This window comes from Haplochromis burtoni, unplaced genomic scaffold (genome assembly GCF_018398535.1).
Source record: "Haplochromis burtoni strain Fernald_Lab_line unplaced genomic scaffold, NCSU_Asbu1 Contig_100, whole genome shotgun sequence".
Lineage (NCBI taxonomy): Eukaryota > Metazoa > Chordata > Actinopteri > Cichliformes > Cichlidae > Haplochromis > Haplochromis burtoni.
Window position 1 is genome coordinate 1543368 of NW_024582461.1, and position 24199 is coordinate 1567566.

General features: G+C 40.3%; 2 protein-coding genes across 7 annotated transcripts; both read right to left on the reverse strand.

The window, feature by feature from the left end:
- Positions 1-187: 187 nt before the first annotated feature.
- Positions 188-14698, reverse strand: LOC102302844 (ras association domain-containing protein 1). 4 transcript variants are annotated; one of them, XM_005927423.1, is made up of 7 exons: positions 14451-14698; positions 11880-12239; positions 10795-10919; positions 1870-1974; positions 1493-1778; positions 1289-1404; positions 188-1195 (listed from the first exon to the last, which is right to left on the reverse strand). In XM_005927423.1, the coding sequence occupies exons 2-7, from the start codon at positions 12196-12198 to the stop codon at positions 1049-1051; spliced, it is 1098 nt and encodes a 365-aa protein (XP_005927485.1). In that variant the 5' UTR covers positions 12199-12239; positions 14451-14698; the 3' UTR covers positions 188-1048. The 4 variants fall into 4 exon arrangements, with proteins under 4 accessions (XP_005927485.1, XP_042079014.1, XP_042079015.1 ...); XM_042223080.1 differs by having other exon boundaries at positions 11880-12278; positions 14451-14564; XM_042223081.1 differs by having other exon boundaries at positions 11880-12235; positions 14451-14556.
- zmynd10 (zinc finger, MYND-type containing 10) lies at positions 14447-23459 on the reverse strand. Of its 3 annotated transcripts, XM_005927420.3 has the most exons (13): positions 23179-23459; positions 21756-21791; positions 19592-19700; positions 19365-19481; positions 19234-19287; positions 17935-18072; positions 17761-17849; positions 17562-17656; positions 17225-17397; positions 16680-16805; positions 16472-16593; positions 16257-16382; positions 14447-15302 (listed from the first exon to the last, which is right to left on the reverse strand). In XM_005927420.3, the coding sequence occupies exons 1-13, from the start codon at positions 23265-23267 to the stop codon at positions 15221-15223; spliced, it is 1356 nt and encodes a 451-aa protein (XP_005927482.1). In that variant the 5' UTR covers positions 23268-23459; the 3' UTR covers positions 14447-15220. The 3 variants fall into 3 exon arrangements, with proteins under 3 accessions (XP_005927482.1, XP_005927483.1, XP_005927484.1); XM_005927421.3 differs by lacking the exon at positions 21756-21791 and having other exon boundaries at positions 19592-19703; positions 23179-23415; XM_005927422.3 differs by lacking the exon at positions 21756-21791 and having other exon boundaries at positions 23179-23406.
- Between the last annotated feature and the right edge of the window lie 740 nt (positions 23460-24199).

The window sequence follows — 24199 nt, forward strand, 5'->3', positions numbered from 1 at the left end:
TGGCCCCACAACCCAGCCCTGGATAAGCCTTTGTCTAATATTGAAATGAGCTTATAATCTAAAACATTAAATGTGACAAATACGCAATAAAAAAAAATTAATAAATAATGAAAATTTGAGAGGGGGCAAATGCTTTTTCACAGCACTGCACCTGTAAAAAAAAAAAGAAAAAAATACAAAAACGTAATAGATTTTTTGGTAATTCTTTACTAAACGCAGTGCACATTAGTCACGACATTCTTAAGATTGCTACAACAAGTAAATTTGTGCATAGACTTCCATACAGTGAAAGTGAACAGAGTGACAGAAGACAAACATTTTGTTTTAAAGGACAGAACAAAACAAAGATATAAAGGAATGACAGGAAACTTCCAGTTAAACACATGCAAAGAAATATTCATTCAAGGTTCCAGTCAACCAGGGTGACTTGGGCACTGTTCTCGCAGACATTCATAGTTCCATACAAATGTCCATACATCAGTCACACTCACAAATTGTCAGTGAAATTCAGAGTTGCACCCATCAGGGGTGTAAGAGAGGACATGGCAGACTCGGAGCTTAGGTCAAGTGAAAATCCAAATACCTTACAGCAAGTATGTGTTTAACCCGAGGGTGAGAAGCATCATTATTATGGTGGGTTGTTGAGTGAAGGCAAAGGGGATTAAATGCATTATTTGAAATATTACCAATTTTGGTTTTCTGGAAAAATAACACAGCTGAGGTACAGGATAATCCTATAGTAACCAAAAGCTAAAGACATTACTGTCTCATCTGCCAGTCGTCAATTCTCTCAACTCATTCTCTCAGGCACATCAGACTCTCCAGATGTAAGGCACGTCTCATCTCTCGCATCATCTCACATGCACATTCGCGCTAGCGCTCTCTCTCTCTCGCTCTCATAGTCTCGCGCCCTGTCTCACACTCTCGTTCACCAAGAGGCGTTTAGAGTTGGATTCTCTGGGATCTTTGAATGCATCGATGGCCGGTCAACTTCTGTCGATCGTCCAGCCGAAAGGTGCACGCTAAAGCCCCTCTGAGCGTAGGCATCTCAGCCGGGCGTTGAGCCAGCCAGAGCCTCCTGCATTTTAGTGCGAGCCAACGCGTAGCGCTGCACGATCTGCTTGATATGTTCCTCCTCTTCACGCTGCAGAATCCGCAGGAAGTTCTTTAACTCGGGCATGGAGAAGGCATGCCACTGCAACCGAGAGCGAGAGAGAAGTTAAATTGGTATATCTGAAGGTGAACGATCCATACGTGTTGGATATAGAGCTGTTCATGTTTTACTCACATTGACTTCGCCAGTTTCATTCTCTTTCAGCACAAAACTGAGGACTTTCTCATTCGGTCCAGCGCACAGACGCAGACGAAGGGGACGCTCGGTATCAGACAGCTTACGGATATAAACTGGAGGAGAAAGAAACCATTTAGCGATCACCAAACACATTAAATAAAAAAAGAAACGAAATCACGATTTAATGTTAAAGCAGAATACCTTGGTCGTGACGCTCGCTGCGCTCAAATAGAGCAAACTTGGCGGGATTGTCCACAACGGTGAACTTCTTCAACAAAGCCTCGATGACCTCACGAGCCGAAGTTCGAGAACTTATGTGCAAATGCTTGGACGCGTCCTTCGGCAGGTAGAAAGAGGTGCGCCGCTTCACTCCGCTGGCCCGCCTCCCGCCTGTGTCGTTGCCTCCTTTCTTTGGGGTGGGAACAGACACGGGTCGGGCCAGCTTGAACTGCACCTTTATGAAGCCGGTGTAGGACCCATCCTTGTTCTGTTAAAGGAAAAAAAACAAATATTAAACTAAAAGATAAAAATGCTTTGGAGGGAAAAGCAGGGATTTGTTGTGAAGAATCACTGCTCACCATGTTCATGAACAGATTGCTGTTGATCTGAGCATTGTACTCCTTCACTTTCTGCTGAATGTCCACCACTGTCAGCTCCTGCTTACTCAATTCAATCTGTTCATCCTGGAAGGAACAGAAGAGTTACAGTCTTTAACCACCAGGTGTCAGTGCTCACCTCAAAGAAAAGCAGGGACAAGCCAGAGAGCAGGACAAAACACTGATTAGCAGAGGAAAGGCCCTTTATATGATTGTGTCTTACAGCATTACAGGGATTTTCCCGCTCAAAATGAGCCTTTGAGAGGGTGACTACACAAGACCATGTCCCCGTGACTACGTTTGTCCAGATATAGTGAGGAGTAAAAGTCTGTGGCCACTTACTCAAGAAAAATCTAAGACATTTTCTGCCTTTTTATTTTTTTCTGGACATTTGATAATTAAAACGCATCTTAAGCTCAACTGAATTAAACCCCATTTAAAAACAACTGGTTTAAAAATCACAGTTCTGTTAGTTTCCCTTTGGTGGTTGGCCAAAATCTTTTTGGTCAACGTGGAAAAAAAAAAATTATATGCAGGAAAAACCCTGCATTAGTGTTGAAAAAGCCCAGTGTTCATTTTTAGTGTGTTTTAACAAGGGAGGGAAAAAAAGTTGTAATGTCAGTCAAATTTGATTTAAACAAGTCTTCTGTGTTTTTTTCCTTCAGCAATACTGCTGAAACACGAGAGTAAAAGCTGGTTTTAACTGATGTTCTGCATTTCTAACAGCGAACACCAGTTGCATCAGACTTTCAACTTCCGGACAACGCAGCAAAAGAGGCGAACACAATGATGTCAGCTCTGTCCAATCCAGTTCAGCGGCTCTGATGCCTCCATGTAGGAAGGCTGATGGGAGAAGGGAGGGGGGAGGAAGAGGGAGGAAAAGGGAGGGGATTTGCAACTTGCAGCTGTTTGCAATGATGACTGTGGCCAACGGCTCTGCGCTGCATTCCTCAACTTGGTGTTCATGTAAAAATAGCCACCCCTCACAGGCTCTCACAAGCGGGAGAGACAATGCCCTCCTCTGTTTTGCAGGCACATCCTGTGAAGTCAGCGGCCTCAGCAACCGCAAACTCCCAGTCATGTTTCAGTCATGCACATTTGCCCCCCCAGCAGATGCAGGGCTGCCAGATTAAAAATCAGGTTTTCTTGTGTCTTCCAATTTACACTATAATTATTCATGGTAGGGGTTTTCTCAGGAGTAGTAGCCAATATTGTAGATGCAGGACTGCCAGTAAATGTGAGATTAAAAAACAAATGCGAATTCTTATAGGCTACCTTTTACTTAATTATCTGCTGAACCACACACTGCCTAAGAAAGATTGTTAATTAGACATCCAGCATGTAAAGATCCATAGCTGCAAATGTCTAGGGAGATCCATGGGCCGTAGAGTTAATATGCTGGTGTTAAACAAATCAATAAAGTCAATATGTGGTGGGAGAAAATTATGCACAACTGTGCCTCTGCCGGCTGGCAAAGGGAGAGTCAAATATTTCTACAGTAAACTGCACCCACATCTCACAGGAAAGAAACCCGATACCCATGTGGGTGTGCGTATGACTAAAAGATAAGAAAATGAAGAAATCCAAAACACTCCATGACTCATGTGTGACTGAGAAATTAATGTGAACAACCTGAGAGTCAATGAATGGTGGGTGTTTGGCTGGAAACTTGAGTGCGTCACAGGTTCATCTGTGGGTCTGTGCTTGTTACAACAAGACACATATACACCGGTATGTGTGTGTAATCTAGACGTAACGAGTGCTCGTTTGCATTTTAAAAAGTTCACACAAGTCTTTAACCTGTTTACTTAGAACTAGAGGAACTCCACCCTTGAGCCTTGCAGGCTTGCCAACCATCTAGTCTGCTGGGGTTCCTTTGAGCAAAACAACTCATTCCCAGCAGCATCTACAAAGTAGGACGCCCAGCAACTCATCCCAGAAGTAAAAGAACACAAACACAACTCAATAACAGACCCAACACTGACAGCTAATAAGCAGAAATGGGGAAATAACGCGAGAATACAGTCCTGCTGCGAAACACCCACAGTTTCACTTCCCCTTTATTTTAAAGCTAATGATTTTTATGAAACCTATGTGTTTTTAAACTTGTAAAATTTCTCACCTGCTTAACTGCGGGACTGACAGTATCTTTTCGGATTTTGGGGAAGAAAGATGTCCGGGCGGTGAAGTACTGCTCGAACTCGGAGTCAGAGTCCGAGTCGCTGCAGTAGCCGCTGCTGGTGGAGCTGCCCCAGGTCATCTCAAAGGAGGGAGTTTTATCCGAGCTGCTAGCCGCGGTGGTCATGCTGACTACCGGCATATATCCAATAAGAGAGTCGGGAACCTTTAACTTTACTACGCTGTTACCCCGAATCGCTCTCGATTGAGCTTAATTGGAATTCACTGACTGAACTATGCCTTACAAAAAGTCCTAACCGGCAACACTCGCTAGCTTTTAACGTTAATATTAAATAATCTCGCGCAGGACAAAATACCGCTAAAAATGTCGACGACTATCAACAAGATCTCACGAATCTTCTCCTCAAACTCAGCCTACCAGCCACGTTTCCGACGTACAAACTCTGTGTGAAACAGGATGTGTGCAGGTCCCCGCCCTAGATGCCCCGCTTCCTTCCCCCGAAGAGGCCCCACCCAGGTCCGCTGAGTTTGGAAATACACAAACCGCTTCAGCCGGCAGTGATTGGACAGCACGGGAAATACCAAAGCCCTCTCCTCTCCTCAAAGCCCTGTTTCACCCGTCTTTCTGCCCTTTTTTCCCAGCGTGGGGGTGCTGCTGGTGGACCTTCTGTGTCCCCACGGACCGCTGACCCAGTCATGTGATGCTGGGGCTCGCTGCTAGCATTTTTTAACTTTTGCACTAAATACAAATATTAAAACTGTATTTACCGTGCCAACCTAACGTATCTAACAGTTATGTAGCTTTATTATGTTTTTATGTCTCGTTATTCAGTGTTGATCAATAGAAAATTTAAATGGTGCTGTATTGATTATTTTACTTTCTTAGAAAAATGGGCTCCACAAGATGTAGATAAAAAATATCCCATAACACTGGAGCCACAAGATGTAGATAAAAAATATCCCATAACACTGGAGCCTACAACTCCCACAATGCAATTCATTATGCTACAGCCCTACAGCAAACTGATATTCCCAATGAGAAAAGTAAAGACCACCTCTGGTAGATTTTGTTTATAAAAATACAAAATAAATATGGGGCTGATTACAAGTTTGTATACAGCAAAATGTGTTTACATTTATTCATGATTAAGGGACCATGTCAGCTGCACAAGGTCTAAAATAACAGGTGTACTAGTACACTTATTAGACATATAACCATTAAATGTAAAATTAAAAGGTGGTTCTTGTGAAAAACACTCTCATCTCTCATCATGGCTTTGAATGTCACAGACTTTTAATGACTTCTTTGAACTGTCCTTTTTTCCCCAGGGTGGGGATGCACTTTTAGTTACTTTAAAAAAAACAAGAATTGGGAGAACGGGTTTGAATTATTCTGGGGTTTTTTTGCCAACATGAAAAAGATTTGCTTGACACAAAATAATAAAGAAGTCTGGGAAGGCAAATTGTAGATTTCAATAAGTTGTGAAGGTTTCATGAAAGCATTTCTAAATGACTTGTACTGTAATTAGTGTCACCACTTTACCAAGATCGGGAAGAAGAACCAAACTTTCACCCTCAGATGAAAGGAAATATAGTTTGGATGTTCATAAACAACCCAGGAAGCCTGAAGCCTGCCCTGGAAACTGTTTGAACACTAAGAAGATGCTTACCAAGATGCTTTGCCCCTGCTCCAAAACTAATACCTTCAAGCTCGACTGAAATTTGCAGCTGCCCACACTGACAAGCCAAATGCATTCTGGAGAAAAGTCATATGGTCAGATGAGAAAAAGATTGAAATGTTGCCCTCAATAAGACTTATGTTTGAAGGAGTAAACAAAAACTGTCAAGCACGGTGGCAGTAGCATCATGTTCTGTGGCTGTTTTGCTGCAAGTGGTACTGGTATATTGCACAAAGTGGATAGAATAATGGAGAAGGAGGACTACCTAAATTAAATCAACAGCTGTACCGTTGAAACTTGTGCAGAATTAGTTGTTCTAGCAGGACAATAATCCCAAAGCTACATCACAGCTTGTTTTTCAATGGAAAAAGCAGGCTAGCATTAAGCTTCTGGAATGGCCTTTTTAAAGCACTGACCTCAACCCCTTTGAAAATTTGCTTGAAAACACATCTGTGCCAGGAAACCAACCAATTAAATGAAGTCGACCAAGAAGAGTGGTCAGACAGAATCATGCCAGAAGCTTGTTGATGGAAACCAAAAGTTTTGCATTAAGGTGCTAAGGAACATTTAATGAAATACTGGCTTAGTTGTATATGTACTTCTGAGCCTATGTGGATTAGAGAAAATCCAAAATTCAGACTTCTGCACCCAATTCTTGTTTTTTTAAAGGAATTAAAGATGTATGCTGTTCAATTGTTCCACCCTGGAAAAAAGAATTGTTCAAAGAAATCATTAAAAGACCAAAACTACCATCACATTCATGCCCACGATGAGTCTGTAAACTTCTGACCACAACTGTAAGTGCACAGATGCTAAATATGGGTCATTTAGGCCTGGTTGCTAGGAAACACATCATAACATCTGATATAGATAAAAGCTTACAGGGCTTGAGACATACCTGTGTTTCAACTTGGTAGCTCAATTTGACGATTTGTTGTATTATACCAAGATATGAGTTGGTGACTTCTAAAGAATTATTTCAGCTTTTGGGGTGTAATTATGTCAAGAAGGCTAGAAGTATAGCAGTTAGCTAAAAGACATGTGCCTGAACACAAAGGAAATGTAAGAAGTCACCATAAGAATCTTTCCTGTTTCTACTACCCATCCCCCACTAAAAGCATAAATAGACTCTGTCATGAGTATCCACTTCCTGCAAATCCATCTCATTTCGAACACAGACTTTCTGTCTCGTCCGTCAGTAGTTTGTCTAAACTCAAGTTGAGATAAGCCAAAGTAATTACCCCAAACCTCCCTTAACATAAAACTATACAGTTGTTCAAGCTATGAAACAATCCACATGATGAGCACATTAAAAGTCACATGAAAAAGCATGATCCTTAAATCACTTCATCCACCTTCTTAACCACTCGTCCAACTTAGGGTCACGGGGGTGCTGGAGCCTACCCAGCTGACACGGACTGGAAGGCAGTTCCTGTTTTAATAATGATACTACTGTTTCACAGTCAGTTTCACCAAAATGCGTTTCACATTATTCATCGGTTGCTTATTCTGGGTATTTTCTTCCCCTCCCCTGATTTTAATTAATATAGATATAATATGTTTTATTTTTTTGATGGCTGTTCAGAAAATACAAGCAATCTAAATATATTACAGTGAGCACTGAAATGTTGCAATGACATTTTCTCTCAAAAACGCATATCAGTCTGAAAAAATAAAACCCCTAAATGAATGAAAAAGTATAGCTGTTGATACAGACAGATAACGTATGTGCCATACTGTAGCGAATCAGGACCAAATGCAATTTTTTTGTGGGGGGGGTTTGTTTAATCTTATTGTAAAATCTTGGGTTTCTGTAAAGCTGTAAAGCTAGACTAAAAGCAAAATCAGCTTTTAGTGTCAAAACAGTTTCTGGTCACACATTAAGTAATTAGGGAAAAATGCAGCTCTGTGTTAGATTACTAATTAAAAGAGAGAAAAAGAACTGCTCCAGCTGCAGCCCAGATTTTCAGTTCCTGTGTGCAGCAATGGAAAAACCTCCCAAACCAGCAGGGGAGGTGTTACTGTGAAATGACTAAAGATGAAAAGACTTATGTAAAAGTTTGTATATTCTGTGTCTAAATCTAGCTACCAAATAACTAAAATCAGACACGTTGACAAAATTGCTACAAAATAACCGTCATTCAAACTGCAGGACACCAGTTGTTTAGTTTGGTTTTTTTTGGTTTTTTTGTCCAGCCTTTACAATTTCTGACAAAGTCTTATGAAAGTCTTGCCTCTGTTCACCTAAAACATCCATAGTTTTCACAGACAATATGTTATGTTATAAGGTATTAACATGTTATATGGAAATAACACTGAGAAGAACCTCAATGCAAGAGCAAGCAGCACAGTGATTCAAGTATTTTTGAACATCTCTTTTCATCTTTGTGCATTTAGAGATCAATAAGGAGAGGGTAAATATGATCAGATATGTATTAAAAGGAAATACACTGAAACCTGCTAATGTGAACTAATGAGTTTTCCAGTGCTAAACCCAGAAAACCTCCATACTGCTCTTAGATTGAGCCGACCAGGACTGATTCAAAAACAAAAATATTTGTGGTGCATCTGAAGTTAGTGGTGGCACACTGGTGTACAGGCATCTCAAGCAGTCAATATGACTGCAATAAACATATGTACTGGTTGTGCATGTCTATAGCACAGGTATGACTCGGTGTCATCTTTATTATTCAAATATTAACTAACAGTTCAAAATATTAACCTGAGCAGCCCACTCTTACTGAGCTAAGAGTGAAACATTTGAATGATAGTTTGCAGAGGGTAGTATTGCAAAAATGTCAGTAGATATCTGTGATTTGTTTTTGGTTTTTAATGCTCTGAATTTGACTGTTATTTTGCTAGTCATTTTGCTATTATACAAGGACTGCAAGTGTGCACACAAAAGCTCAAATACCAACATGTTTTTTTAGCCATGCCTTGGTGTCGGCTTGCTCAAGTTTATGTTTGTATTTATATTCTTTTGATAAGTAACAGGTGCTTAATAAAGTGAATAATAACAGCTAACATGATAAAAAGATACCTGCTCTGCTGGATATCTACTGTACTAAGTTCCCACTTAATGGATTATACTACCATGGTACAAAAAAAAAAGATTGTGATGGGATTTCTTCTACTATTGAATACAGCAGCCTAACTGGCCTTGAAAAACCCCATTAAAAACAGAATAAAAGATTTTCTCTGAACCCGTTAACTAATTCCTGGTACTTCATACTTATATGATAGGAAAATCTAAAAATAGTTTAGCTGCTTGTTCTGAGCTTACAGTTTATGTAAGAAGGAAAGTTTTCAGAGATTTCAAAAGTTAAGTACATTCTTATTGCTGGTATAGAAATTAAGAGGATAAAAAGCAGGCAGGTGTTGCTAATCAAATGAACTTAATAACTGATCATCAGCAAGATTGAGGACCTCTATAAAAGCAGATGTTTTGGTAGTTTGCTGGTCTGAAGCATTCAGGTGTGTGTTAACATAATCCTACAATCTCTCCAGCAAATTCAACCCAGAGACAGAGCAATGCTCAGCAAAATAAAAAGTGTTCCAACCTCAGACTCTACAGGCCTCAGTTAGCATGTCAAATGCTAAAATTCATGACAGTACAATTTGAAAAAAGGTCTTTGGACAGATGAGATCAACGTGGAAATGTTTGGCCACAATGCATGCCTGGCGAAAATAGAACAACGCATATCAGCAGAAACACCTCATACCAGCTGTCAAGCATGGTTGTGGAGGAGTAATGATTTGTGCTTGCTTGTACAGCAGCCACAATACCTGGGCAGTCACTGAGTCAACCATGCACACCTAAATAATCTAGAGTCAAACGTGAGGCCATCCATCATCCGTATCACAACAGCAAATCTAAAACAGAATGGCTGAAAAAGAGTCAAGATGGCCCACTCAAACGCTTGACTTCAACCTACTGAAATGCTGTGGTCTGATCTTCAGACAACTGTGCATAAACTAACAAACCTCAACAGTGAGAAACATCGCAGAAGAGTGGACCCAAAATTCTCCCACATGTGTATGTGAGAGACTGATAAAGTCATACAGAAAATAATTGCGCAAGTTATTTCTGCTGAAGGTGGTTCCACAAGCTACTGAATCATGGGCTGTACTTTTTTTCACAGGAATCCATAAAGTACTATTCAATTCAATTTTATTTTATTTATGTAGCACTAAATCACAACAACAGTTGCCTCGAGGCCTTTATTGTGTAAGGTAAAGACCCTGCAATAATACAAAGAAACCTCCAAAATCAAACGACCCCCCTTATGAGCAAGAACATGGTGACAGTGGGAAGGAAAAACACCAGTTTTGTATTTAAAAAAAACTTCAGACAGAACTACTATTACTACTACTGCTATGAAAGCTTTCTTTTTCTGAACTAAGACATAAGACTAATGCTGTAGATTGGACAATACCTGTCTGTATTTGTACTTTATGCTATGCCTAATAGACAATGATTCTTATGAAAATTTGTTGCTGTAGTGTGTTCTGTTTTTTTTTCTTGAATGTTTCATATTCGCACATAGGTTTTACAACAGGCTTAAGTACTTTAAAAACTGACATCTCACTTTTGTGACTGACTAAACTAAGCCACATTTTACAAAAAGTGTTCAAGGTAACATTTTCTGTTCCTCTGCAGACAAGCTTCCCCTTTGAAAGACTTTACTTCCCCTGAGCAATGTTATATTTGAAATGTTTGTCCTGTCTGGAGTTTCAATGCTAAGAGTAAATACAACTAAATCTGAAAGAGTGGTGCAACTTTCAGTTGATCGTGTGCAGTTAGTAAAGGGGTGTGAACTGTGTGCATTTATTGTTATTGTTCCTGATTTCTTTCCTATCTAGTACAGTAACATGCAATCCAAAACAGGCAGTGCATTGCATAACATGCAGAGTGCAGAGGTCTTAAGAAATGATGGATGTTATGCGGTGTAAAGTTTGCGACATTGACGTTAGCATTAAAAAGCAAGTGAAACCAACTAGCAACGCAGCTGATTAAGAACAAAGGTGGTAGTAAAGTAATAAAGGGGCGCCGTGTCAGCTGTCAGCTTCCTAATGCACAGCTCCTTACCACATTTGTGTCCGTTTCTATGGTGTGCTCCACAACACATGTGGGGTCAGCCAGGGAGCCTCGTTCCCAGCTGCAGTCCAGTTGAATCAGGGCACGGCATCGGTAGTGACATGTGAATTTACAATCTGTAAATGAAGAAAGTCATAGAGTTTAGACTCATGTTGCCATACATGAGAATGTGCAAAATGAAAGTCATAATGTTGTGTAAGTGTGATTGCCTCTCCTCTGCTGGAGGGTAAAGGTTACTACAGTTTTACCTGCAGTTATTCACTGTTTTTAGTAAAACAACAATGTTGTTTTGATTCCCTGCCTCCTCTGGTCTGCATGTTGGAATATCCTTAGGTAAGATACTGAACCCTAAATTGCCCGGCTGCATTCACTGGAGTGTGAATCTTAGATTAAAAGTGCTTATGCATACAAACGAGTGTATGGGTGAATGCAGCAGTGCTTCAATAGTGTAGAAAAGCATTATGTAAGTACCAGACCATATAGTCACGTATATAAAATAAATTGCAAATACTTGAAGAAATATAAATAGCAATTCCAATCAGCTGAATGCAGCTGTGAAAACATATAGTCAGCTGGAAAGCTTATGTCTCTTTGCAAAGACTGTGACAATGTTTCCTGTTCAGGTTACAAGTAAGGGACCCCTATTTCCCCACACTAAATGCTTTGTACAAACCACTGCTCTTTATTTAGGTGGGTTTCCGTTAATGAAACTTTTGAAAATGCACATATGAGTGTAGCTGAACCTCAGCCTAGACAATAACCAAACCCTTAAGTGTATGCAGGTTAGATACTGGGTAGATGTGAATAATTATAAAAATTGTACAGGCAACAATTCTCTTTATTTTTTCCAGAATGTTAACATAGAGAGCATTTATGTTTATTTAGTATGAAGCCTTGTTTAAGCCATCAGGCTGGAATGACTGTAATCTGTGCTTGCAGGTACGCTGGTGGTTGCCTCTTCCTCTGTGTTAGTAAATTTCCTCTTTCTGTCAGTACGCTCATTTCATGCAAATGCACCAAAGCATTGACACATGCACACACCCAGATGCACAAAAAGCATATGTAAGCCAACTCACTGACACACCGCAGGCTCTGCTTGTAAAGGCCCCAGATAAAGTCTCCACACAGGTCGCACCACGTGGGCTGAGCGTGGCTACAGGGTTGGAAGTCGTGGCCCTCTCCTTTCTCCTCTGTGAGCTGTGGGTCCTGGCTGCTGCTCAGGACTCTGATAATGCCCACACGACTCAGTAGGTCTGGGACCCTTCCCGGGCTGATCCTCAGGGCGTTGGTTCTCTCTAGGCGCGGAGGTGAGCACGGAGCGCGCGTCCCCGTCAGCTCTATCTGCTCTTTGGTCGACCTGAGGTCACGGAGCTCGATGAACTCCTCCCAAGACATTGTGTCACTCAGGGCCGGGTTTCCTCCATTTTTATCACTAACTGACAAAAAACACAGACTCTGTATAATCAGAGTGCAACCTGAAATCATGAAGTTAGTGTTAATTCAGCTTAATGTACTAAGGTACCAAATATGAATGTACTTAGTAGTACTCTTAGTAGGACAGTTAGGTTAAACACATAAAGAGCATAATAATGTTATATATTGTCAAGGTGCATTCTGACTGTTTGGCACCATTACACCATTAATAGTGCATTATAACTTAAAAACGGACAGTTTTTTATGCAAATCTCAAGTCTGCAAATTCAGAAGAATAAAAGTTTACAAGCAGTGAAATATAAACATAAAGCAGCATAAATAAAAGAGTATACAGTGGGAGAAACAATTAATTGACTGATTATTTGATTGATTAACTGATGAATTTGTAAGTTTGCTCGCTTGAAAAGAAATGAACAGTATCTAATTTTTATGGTAGTTTCATGTTGAAGGAGAGAGACAGAATACCAATCACAAATCCAGAAAAACCCCACATTGTATCAAGTCATGAAACTCATTGAGTAAGGTAAATATGTAATCTTCTACAACACACTCTGCCTTCCATGGATTGGCTGTGTGTCCACGTGACAATTAATCGCTCAACCAATCAGTTAAACATACTCTTAATGTCATTACATGTATAAAGTTCACTTGTCTCCAGATAATCAGTTTCTTCTTTTATTCGAAACTCACTATCACCATAGGCAAGACCAAAGAGCTGTCCAAGGCTCTTTGGTCTGGAAAGGGCTAAAAGAAAATCAGCAACAAGCAAGAAGCTTGACAAGAAGGTGACAACTTTCGGTCTGGATCGCCATGCAAGATCTTACCTCATGTGAGGATGATCATGAGAAAGGTGCTCGATCAGCCCAAAACTACATGGGAGGAGCTTGTTAATAATCTGATGGCAGTAGGGACCAAAGTTGCTGAGAACACCATCAGCAACACTCTACACTGTAATGGACTGAAATCTTGCAGCACCCACAAAGTCCCCCTGCTTAAGAAGGCACATGTACATTTGAAGTTTGCCCAAGAACACCCAAGTGATTCAGAGAAGGTTTGGGAGAAAGTGCTGCGGTCAGATGAAACCTTAATGGAGCTCTTTGACATCAAGTCGACCTGCTGTGTCTGGAGGAAGAGAAAGCATGGAGGTGGAAACATTATGCTTTGGGGACGATTTCAGGACGATTTCACTGCACTGAGGGGGCAAACAGCAGCCAGGAAACCTAAAGGATTTGGAGAGTTTCTGTAAAGAGGAGTGGGCCAAAATCCCTCCTGAGATATGTGTGTGTGGGAAGAAAACCTGGTGACCAAGTACAAGAAACGTCTTACACACTTACTGTGTTTGCCAACAAGGGTTTCTTCAACAAGTACTAAATGATGTGTTATTTGGGGATCAAATACTTATTTCACTGAATAACATGCAAATCACTTTTTTGGGGTTTATTTTGGGGGGATTTTTGGTTGACCTTCAGTCTTTCTCCATTAAAATGAAGCTACGGTGAAAAGACTTGACTAGACTAGACTTTTCATTTCTTCGTAAGGGAGCAAACTTACAAATTCAGCAGGGGATCAATTAATTATTTCTCCTACTGTATGTGGCATTGTTCTTTCCTACTACCTTTCAGTGTGGAAAAACATATCTGTAACTGTAATCAAACTACTTTTTATTAGCTCTGTCACTTTGTAGTTGTTTCGGTACTGTGGTCTGTTGACGGTCAGCCACATCTCCTGACGCATTCAGGGAGGATGCGCGTCCACAAAATAATTCACACTCACGTAACTTCCAATCATTTTTCAAGTGGTTTAATTTGGTGTTTATTTTGAAATCCTGGGGGACCACCCTCTTTTCTTGTTTGTTTAAAAAGAAAATCATGGAAACGCCCCTGAGTACAAATACCTTAAAACTTTAATAAAATACAACGAAGATTTGTAGACTTGCACTAAGTAGTACTATTGCTTTCTACTTTAGTAATTTCCCCCCTCAAACCACTGTCATGTAGAATTAAGCCTAACAATAATACAAAAAGCTAAAGAATGACATGTGCCGTCAAATGTAGTTTAGTTTAGTAGTAGAAATACATCAGCTTCGTGTCCATGAAAAAAAAAACACGCGGGGAGATCATTCAAAACCTAATTCCCAACACAGCTGCATATTAAACTAGTCACTCATAAACAGCGAAGTGAAACAAAATCCAGTGATTTTAAGTCTAACTCACCAAAACACGGGAGAAAACAGCCCCGTGGCTACCGCTTTGTCTCAAAAGTTCTTCCATCCGAGGTCGAAAAGAAAAAAAAAACTTTCCGCTGAAATGTCTTAAGGTTTCCAAATAACGGAGGTGTGCAGTCTCGGCTACATCTCTGGAAATAATCTCTCATCACCAGCCGCTTACAGCGAACGAAACCCCGGGCCCTCCTTTTCACGGCAGAGCCGGAGCACGTCTTTCAAGATGTTACCCATCTGTTCAAGTCGGACTGCGGCGCAGGAGGAAGCGGCCCATCATGAAAAAGAGAGAGTGAGATGAGACTGAGCTGCACCGACATCCGGAATGTTTTCAAACAGGGGGTGCTTCTGAGTCCCGAGCACAGCTGAGTGGGCGTGCAAAGTCCCCCTCCCCACTCCTAAAGCCACTGTCTAAACGCATCACAGACCTGAGCTTCAAACTGGGTGGCTCTACCTAAAAGCAATAGGAAAATGGGTTATTGTGGTATTTTGCTTCGTACCTTCTCTGCATTGCATACAAAGGTCAAAACGGTGCTGTTGGTGAAAGAGAAGATGCAGCGCTTCCCTGGCACTTTGATGAAACAGGCAAACACAGATGCATGCAGGTTTAAAACTTTATTGCAGTTTGATTACAACGTCCTAAATTCTTGAATGTTGCATCAACAGTTTTAATGATAAAAGAAAAAAGAGTCTGTGTATAAATGTGTCGGGCTACACACTGTTCTCTTTCTGTCATCAGCCACAGAAAGAGCCGTTTGGTCTCCCTCAGCTGATGATCTTCTCGGTGGTCTCGGTCATGAGCTGGCAGGCTTTCTTGTGTTTTGGCCAGTGCTTCACTTGACACTCTCTGAAAACATACATCAGCAAGATAATAATTCAGACATTTAGCACATTCTAAACAAAAATATGCATTTTGCATCCAATACTGAAGAAACACACCTCTGTGTACTCCATTTGTTTCTCAAATGTGTTTAAATTTGTTTCTCAGTGCCCCGGTGAGGCTTACGTCAACTTTATCAAAACCTTAGGAGCGATGAGTGAGAGGGGGAAAGTACTGAGCCGCTCTCACACGTGACCTTTTGATATTTTGAAAAGAGAAGCAGCACATTTGTTTTGTCTTACTTGTGGTAATCTGCAGGAATTATTCCCCTTCAGACACCTTTGCAGTACTGGAAGTACTTTGTGTGGTTTACGTGAGCATGCAGGAGGCAGCACACATGACACGCATTCGCTACCAGTGGTAAATGGACTGTTTTTTATATGGTGCTTTTCTACTCTACCTGACAACTCAAAGTATTTTTATACAACTTGCCACATTCACCCATTCACACAAACACTCCTTTTAGCTTTTCGAGGCTGGCTTCAAAAACAAAAAGTAAACGAAAAAAACGCAAAAAGTAAATTAGGACTCCACCCTCTAATCTATATAAGGTAACTGGCTTCTAACCTGGCTTCAAAAAATGAAAACGGTGGTGACCAAAAACTAAAACTAAAGCTGCAAAGTCCAAAACCAATGAGCTCATGGTGGTTAAGGCCATCTTTAATACTGTTAGTGACTCTCACATGTGCACTTCTGCAAGGAATCTTTGTAGCCTACAACGTAACCTATGGAAGTGGCCAACTTCATTGCTAGCATTTATGATTATTGTGTGTGGTGCATTATGTGTAATAACCATGTGTGTCGTGTCCTGGTGTTTTGCATGTAGTGCTGACAGAGTCCTAGGAAGGTGCAGGACTTTCATGCATGTGTTAAAACAGCCCTGAGCTTTGCCTTCAGGCTCAGCTCAGAGTCTGTCAGTACCTGTGACAGTACCACTCTCCTCGGCAGCGAGAACATCTCTTTGTGGCCTCTCTCCCACAGGATCCACATTTTGGTTTCTCAGGAAGTAAACTCTCCATTACATCCAAGTTGTACGTCTGGGCCAGCCTAGTTAAAACAAGCGCTGATTATTCAGAGCGCCTGAGTCGTTTCTCTGTTCCTTCTCTAATCAGTCAGACCTGTGTTTTCAGTGTTACCTCTGGGCCTGTTGTCTCAAGTCACTTTCAGATGGGCTGAATGTTTCTTTGACTTGATACTTTGCTATTGCCTTCCACTTTCTAGAATTCTCACTGATAATGCGGTTCCACATTTCTGGGATCTATAAATAGAGTAGAGCCGAGTGTAAACGAACAGGCACATTGTTTAGGTACAGGGATAAGTGAACATTTGTGAGTGTGACTGCACCTGCTCCAAAATCAGCTCTTTTTTTGGAGGGGCTGGATCTGAAACAGCAAGATGAGCCAGGAAACGCTGCAGATCCACCAGATTTGGCAGCTGATCAATGAAGACATCAGTCAAGAAACCTCTGAGCTGTGGCACATGAATAACAACAAATACAGTGAAGCAAGAATAACAATGTATGAATCATCAGTTTACACAGACTGCATAAGAATAAAATGTGATTACAGGAGGATGCACATGGCTAGCTGGTTATGTAATTAATGGAGCAGGAAGAGGATGAGAAAGCTCATAATAGGAGGAAACATCTTGGTCAAAACAACCCTTGGAAACTGAATGTGTGCTCTAACAAGGGAGGAGATGAGATATGATGCTGGAGGACAATAACCCGGCACTCACACACTTGCCAAACACCAGATTACAGCTACTATCCAGCAGCCATTTGGACGGACGAGTTGATCCAATTTAATATCAGCACAGACAATGAATGACAACAACTCCGCATGATCAGTGCATCTAAAGTTATAATAAAACAATCATCCACTGTATACCTTCAGAAGCTGGCTCTTGTTGAAACTGTTGAAGTTGTATTTTCTCTGGAATTCTTCTTTTAGCAGCAGATTGTAAAGGGAAAGCCAGACCTGACCGTCCAGTTTGTTCATTTTTAAATGATCCTCTACAGGTATCGTCTGCCACTTGCCATCAATGTGTTTTTGCACGTTACCTACAGTGGGAGACAATGAGTAGGTTATTGAATAGTAAGAAACTTTAGCAGGTGTGAAAGGTAAGCTTCCTGGCTTGGGTAGCTTTTAGAAGCCTTTAAAGTTTTTTTTTTTACCAGTGATATAGATTAGTAGATCAACACCAATCTCATGTTTGAGGTGATACCTTCTCTGCAGCGACTCCAGGGGCAGTGGTCAATCAGCTGAACCAGTACACAAGGAAGGTTATGGGTGCACAGCATTCGACTGATAATGCTGATGCTGCAAAGAAACACATTCCTTTGGTCAGCTGCAGCGTGTTTCTCAGTGTAATACTGAGTATACTTCCACTAGAACATAACCAAGTGAATTCCAGGGCGCCATACCTGTCTGCGTGGTCTGTAATGTAGCGCAGCACTGACACGGCTTTCAGAGAGATTTCAAACTCCAAAGCTGCACTCTGCACCTGCAGCTCCTTCAAGAAACAAAACAAAGCGTTCAAAAGTTTGCGACAGACTTCGGCGAATGTGTCAAACCAAAAACAAAACATACATTCTCACCTCTAGAGAGGATGTCTGTTTGTGTTGGTCATATGTCACAGCAACATCCTTAATCGCTTCACTCGCCAGCAGGGTGAGTTTTCGATGGCAGTAATCCACCAAGTCAAGAAGAGAGTCATCTGCTGCATCACATGAATCCTGCATAACAAGACACAACCGCTTGAACACTTGCCATAATGCTTAATTTACAATTTATTAGGGATGGGTATCGTTTAGGTTTTATCCGATACCGGTGCCAAATCGGTACTTTTGAAACGGTGCTCAAACCGGTGCTTAAAGAATGGAGAACACAAACTTTGTCCAAAAACCTCTCATGTTCAGCTGGTTTTTTGTAAAAAGATAACGATGTTAGCCTTTTCTGCAGCTATGGGGCATATATGGTATCACTCTTGGCTGGAAGCAGTGCTTAATCAATGGAAAAAACACAAACTTTGTCCAAAACCTCTCATGTTTAGCTGTTTTCCACTTTTTCTTTGGTCATTTTAGCCTTTTTGGCCAGGGTGAAGGGAGTATCTGCCATCAAACAAGAAGACAGCCGCATGTAACTATGATGATGTTTGCTAGTTCACCTTACATGCATTAATGTAATAACGTGGTTAGCCTACTCAACGTAAATTACACACGAACAACATTAAGCTACTCGCCCAGAGAAGAACGGCTGCTGCTGCATCATCATCCTCATCATTTCTGCTACACTGGCAGGGCTACGGGCCAGGACTCTCCTCTTCGTGACCCGCTAACTCCGGGTCCGATAACAGGCAACCCATGCACAGTAGATGCGCTTGGTGTGAGGTCTCGCAGCAAGCTATCATATGGCGCATTTCTGGGCTTTAAAAAAAAAACGCTATGCATCGCCAGGTGTTTCATCAGATTTGAGGTGTTACCTCCTTTGACAGTATCACAGTATCAGCTTAAAGCACTTGTTTCAGGCTGCTGAGTTTGCATATTTTGCTGTGAAGTACAGCCAGACTTTTGACAGCTTCGCCTTGGACATTTTTAATCTGTAGCTCTGCTCTAAAAGAACGTACGTACCTGGACCCGCCTACTATCCTTGGAAACGTAAAATGATTGGCTAGAAGTGTATCACAGCTCAGGGGAAAAAAAGCACCGAAATAAAGCACCGAAATGTGCGCTGCTTTTCGGTCTGGTTACTACCGTTTATGTCAGAACCGGTGCCATCATGGCACCGGACACCGGTACCCATCCCTACAATTTATGTTCTCAGAGAATGACAGTCCGTGCTTTCTTGGTGTGTGAAATGTTTTAAGATATGTAGGGATTATTTGAGTTCTTACTGACCTTGTGAAACATTATGGTTTCAAGTAGATTTATGATGGTGGCTTCATGATGGATCTAAAAAGGAGTCATAACAGAACACATGAAACATGAGCAATGTGAGCTGCTCATTTAACATCTCATTTAACACTCACCACCATGTAAAGATGAAAAGTCTTCTCTGGATTGAAATCCTCCAGCTGGCATAAGATGGGAAACACTTTTTTCTTCCACACCTCAATAAGGATCATCTCATGGACCAGGATGTGTATCTGGAAAGGGAAAGGAATCACTCCCCTCTAAGCACTTTTTAGAAAATTGTAAAAGGGCCTGCGTAAAAGCTGACATTTTATTATTGTTTATATGCAGTTGTGGCAGTCACCTTTCCAAATGAAACCAGGAGGTCCTTGACAAACTCATCGTGCATGGCAGAGGCATTCAGTATTGCCTGCATGTTAAGTTTCTCAATATAATCATGCTGCTTGAACCATCTGCTAGCACACAAAGACAATAAAAAAGCATCACTTCTAAAGGTCGGAATCACCAGACAACCAATGACATGATATTGTCACAATACTCATAATATTACATTAGTGTTATTCAATAAGATAAAGTTATGTTTTGATGCTGAGACTGTCAACATACCAACACTGTCACCAAAATCTGCTCTATATGTTGACATAAGATGGAATCAGTCTGTAGACAGTCTGCGACTGAATGGGGTCAGGTTAGCAATTGAATGCAATCAGTTACAGCAGCTAAGTGTGTAAATCATCGAATATCACACCGAAATGGTGGGTATACTTATGGAGTGGCAGCAGGGAGTCCAATTTCTGTCCCCAGAGAGAAATTCAAACATGAGGAAGCTACCTCCAGATTTTATCAGGATGTAATGAGGAGCAAATCCAAAAGCAGGACACAGAATCTCTGTATGCAAAAGTAACTTTATTGACTCATAAAATGTGAACAAAGGGTGCTGCAAAAAACTGGCAGGAAACCCCAAAACTAAAGACATAGAGGGAAAACCAAGTCGTGAGATGGGAAACCAGGGAATCAAATGAAGACGGACAATCTGACCAAGACACAGGAGAAGAAAGAATAAACCAAAGCAGGAACAAAAACAAAGTAAAAATACAAGAATGCAAAAGCTAACACACAACAAAAATCCCAGTTAGCTCTAAAATAAGTCTGATTTAACTCTCAGTTCCTTTTAGTCAAGGCCCAGGGCCTTTATTATAATGAAGTATAACTTCTGATTTGAATATTCTTTACAGAGAATCTTATCTGTCTGGACCAGATCATCTCTCTCTTAAGTATTTAAAAGACAAATATTATCAGGCTCTCTGCTTCATTGCATTCAATTTCAAACAATGCTTGAGTAAAGTGCGTCAAATTACGCAAATTAGAGTGTCAGTTTTAGTTTGTGTAGATTTTAATCTATATTTCAAGAACTTGAAACATACACTGATTTCAAGGAGTCAAAACTAACAGTGTTCTTTGGCAGATGTTTCCTTTTTGACAACCAGTCAAAAACCAATAGATCACATAGACTAAAAGCTATTTTCAGGAGAAAAAAAAGAGCTAATCATGCAAGTGAAGACGGTAATAATGTGGGTTAATAACAAAATCTATCAGAGACATATTAGGTTTATGTGGTTGAACATTCACAGGATGCAGATGTACATATTTCTCAATATAAACATCACAAGACGACTACATGGCCAGAACCTCAGGGGATTCACCACAACATGCAAATGACTGATAAGCCTCAAAAAAGGACCAGATTTGTCATCACAAAAAAGGGAAAGAAACTAAAAGTAACCAACAGAAGTTGATGAACAAAGATCTGACAAAAAATCTCTATCTCTATCAAAATGACGCAAAGAGGAAGTGGAGAAAATAGAAACACGTCATGAGCTGTAGAGTCCTGAATGCATTTCTCTTTTATACTTGACCACACTGATAAGTTTCTTTATATGTGCAGATTTTGGGGAGACGCAGTCAACGTACACACATATTCACACAGCTAGACAGTGCTACGATGTCAGGCAGGAGCTGCATGTCCTCTGTTATGGTGCCATACACAGGCAGGCTGATAACCATGAAAAAGCCAAAAGAGGAAAAAGAAGGAAGTCAGACTGGGAAACTAAGGCAACTTTACTTGTGTCTGAAACGAAGCAGAAAACTAGGACAGAAGAGACATTCCTGTGTGTCTATTGAACCTGTAAAGGGTATTAATAATGTATTTTAATGTATTACATTAAATCCCAAAGTACAGTTAGGTCCATATATATTTGGATACTGACACAAGTTTTGTGTTTTTACTTGTTTACTGAAACATATTCCAATTACAGCTATATAATGGAGTTTCAGCCCCTTGAAACATGTGCCACCCTCTTTTTAAAGGGACCAAAACTAATTGGACAATTGACTCAAAGGCAATTTCATGGGCAGGTTTGGTCAATTCCCTCATTATGTCATTATCAATTAAGGAGATAAAGATTTAGAGTTGATTTGAGGTGTTGTGCTTGCATTTGGAAGATCACCTGCTCTCCATGCAGGTGAAACAAGTGATCCTTAAGCTGCAAAAACAGAGGGAAAAAAAAAACATCTGAGAAATTGTTACGAGTTTAGAAGTGGCAAAGTCTACAGTTAGGTCCTGAGAAAGAAATCAGAATCAGAATCAGAAAGGGGTTTATTGCCAAATGTTGAGCAGGTTTACAACATTAGGAAATTGCTGCGGTGCTTCAGTGCAGCACTAGTGAACTCAGCAACAAAAAAAGACCTGGCCATCCATAGAAAACGGCAGTCCTGGGTGATAGCAGAACACTTTCTATGGTGAAGAGAAAACGTTTCACAACAACCAAACAAGTGAACAACATTCTCCAGGAGGTAGGTGTATTAATATCCAAGTCTCCCGTAAGGAAAATATTGCATTAAAAGTAAAGCCGCTGCAGTAAAGGTCTGGCGGAGCATTAAAAAGGCGAAATCCCAGCATCGGGGGGTGTCCATGAGTTCAAGACTTCAGGCTGTCATTGCCAGCAAAGGGTTTTTCAATATTAGAAATTAACATTTTATTTTCAGTTATTTAATTTGACCAATTACTTTTGAGCCCTTGAAATGAAGGGATTAAAATGCTTTAGTTTCTAACATTTTTAGCCAATCTTTTTGTTCAACCCACTGAATTAAAGCTGTAAGTCACTTCAACTTCATCTGAGCTATTTAATTTAAAATTCATTGTGTTAATGTACAGAACCAAAATTAGAAAAAAAAGTGTCTCTGTCCAAATATTTATGGACCTAAGTGTAGCAGATGGTTTCTTGCACATTATAAAAAATTTTTTTTAGCTCTTGATGTTTTTATTACCCAAATAATTGGTATATATATTGATGTGTTTATTTCACAAAGGAATGATATATTTGGTTGAATTAAAGAGAAGAGGGGGGGGGGGGGGCGCTCTGGCGGCTGCACTTTCATATTCAATATGAATATCAGAAGGTCAGAGTTGTATTGTGATGGTTACTTCTCATTGACAAAAACTGATGGACAAAGGCATCACCAGAAATAAGTAAGTGTTTGAAATGTGAATTTCTTGGCTGAGGGCCCCCTCCAATGCTCAAACCTACAGTCTGCATGGGTTCGCGGCAAAAATGCAATCAGCGTTATTTAGTTATATATGATAGCAATATTATAACTACATCTGAATCTGACGTTTTGCTCAATTTCAGCTGTTTAATTTGCACCACTGAGTGCTTTGGGTTGATTTTTTATTTTATTTTATTTGTATAACAAAGCACATTAAGCTCCCTTATTTAGCATTTACAATCTGTACTGGCTAATGAGAAATAATCTAATATAGTCTCTATTTATTTATCACATTGTTTTTCTTTCTTTTTTCCCTTTTTTGTACGTTCCATCGTGTTTACAAGCTAATTTAACTCAGGTGCAGAGTTAGTTGGTTCGTCTCACCTCTCTGAGCCCACTTCCTTGAGGGAGAAAGTTTCCAGACTCTGGATAAAGCCTTCCGCTTCAACGGGAAGAATCACTGATGTATCCATTACGTTGAGAAAAGATATTACGCAATAAAGAAATAAATGACTTGTCTAACTGGAGCTTGAGTAGACTTGTTCGTACTGTTAACGGTTCGAAGTTAGCAACACGAAGTGTTTCCGGTAGTTGTCATGGTTACGGAAAACCAAGGGAATGGTGCAGGTTTTTTTTCTCGCCATAGAGGGGCAGCAGAACCTCAAACAAATACACAACATAATACAGTTGTACATTTCTGGCAAAACCTTAAAAAAAAAATCAGTTATGTCAATAAAAATAATCCAAGGTGAGTTGTTGTGAAATATGACATCATCAGCAAAGCGCCAGAAAACTTTTTTTTCCTTGTGCAGACATCATATTAATTAAACTAAGTAAATTATAACTAAAGCAACATAAACAAAATATTCCTAAAGAGGGTCCTAGTAATATCAAGATACTAGACCTGCAGAAGATAGTCTGCTCATAGGCTGAGGAGGATTTTATCCATTAAATGAACCATTACACTCTCACAATAGCCCAAGGTTCAATGTTCAAACTCAACCAGGATGGTAATAATAAAACTAAAATGAATGGATAACAAGAAAATGCTGAACACATAAACAAAAAAAGAATAAAAAGTAAAATACAAAACTATGATAACCAGCTTATTGTAAATTAACCTGATTACCAGCTTCACCCTGTTACAACTGGTTTCAAAGTTTTTAGAGTAGCTAGTTCCTTTTTAATGGATGTCTTCATCATACTCCAGTGATTTTCTTTTTGGTGACTCGAAGTTTCCCCTGTTGCTCATACTCCAGAGTATGCAGCAAAAGAGAGACAGCCTAACCTGCAGGTGACTCATGATGGTGACTTTCCTACGTTTTTCCTCACAGCCCTTGGATGAAGTTAGTCTTTACTAAAACGGTCTGTCCTTCAGGGCTGAATTTTATTCAATAAAATAAAA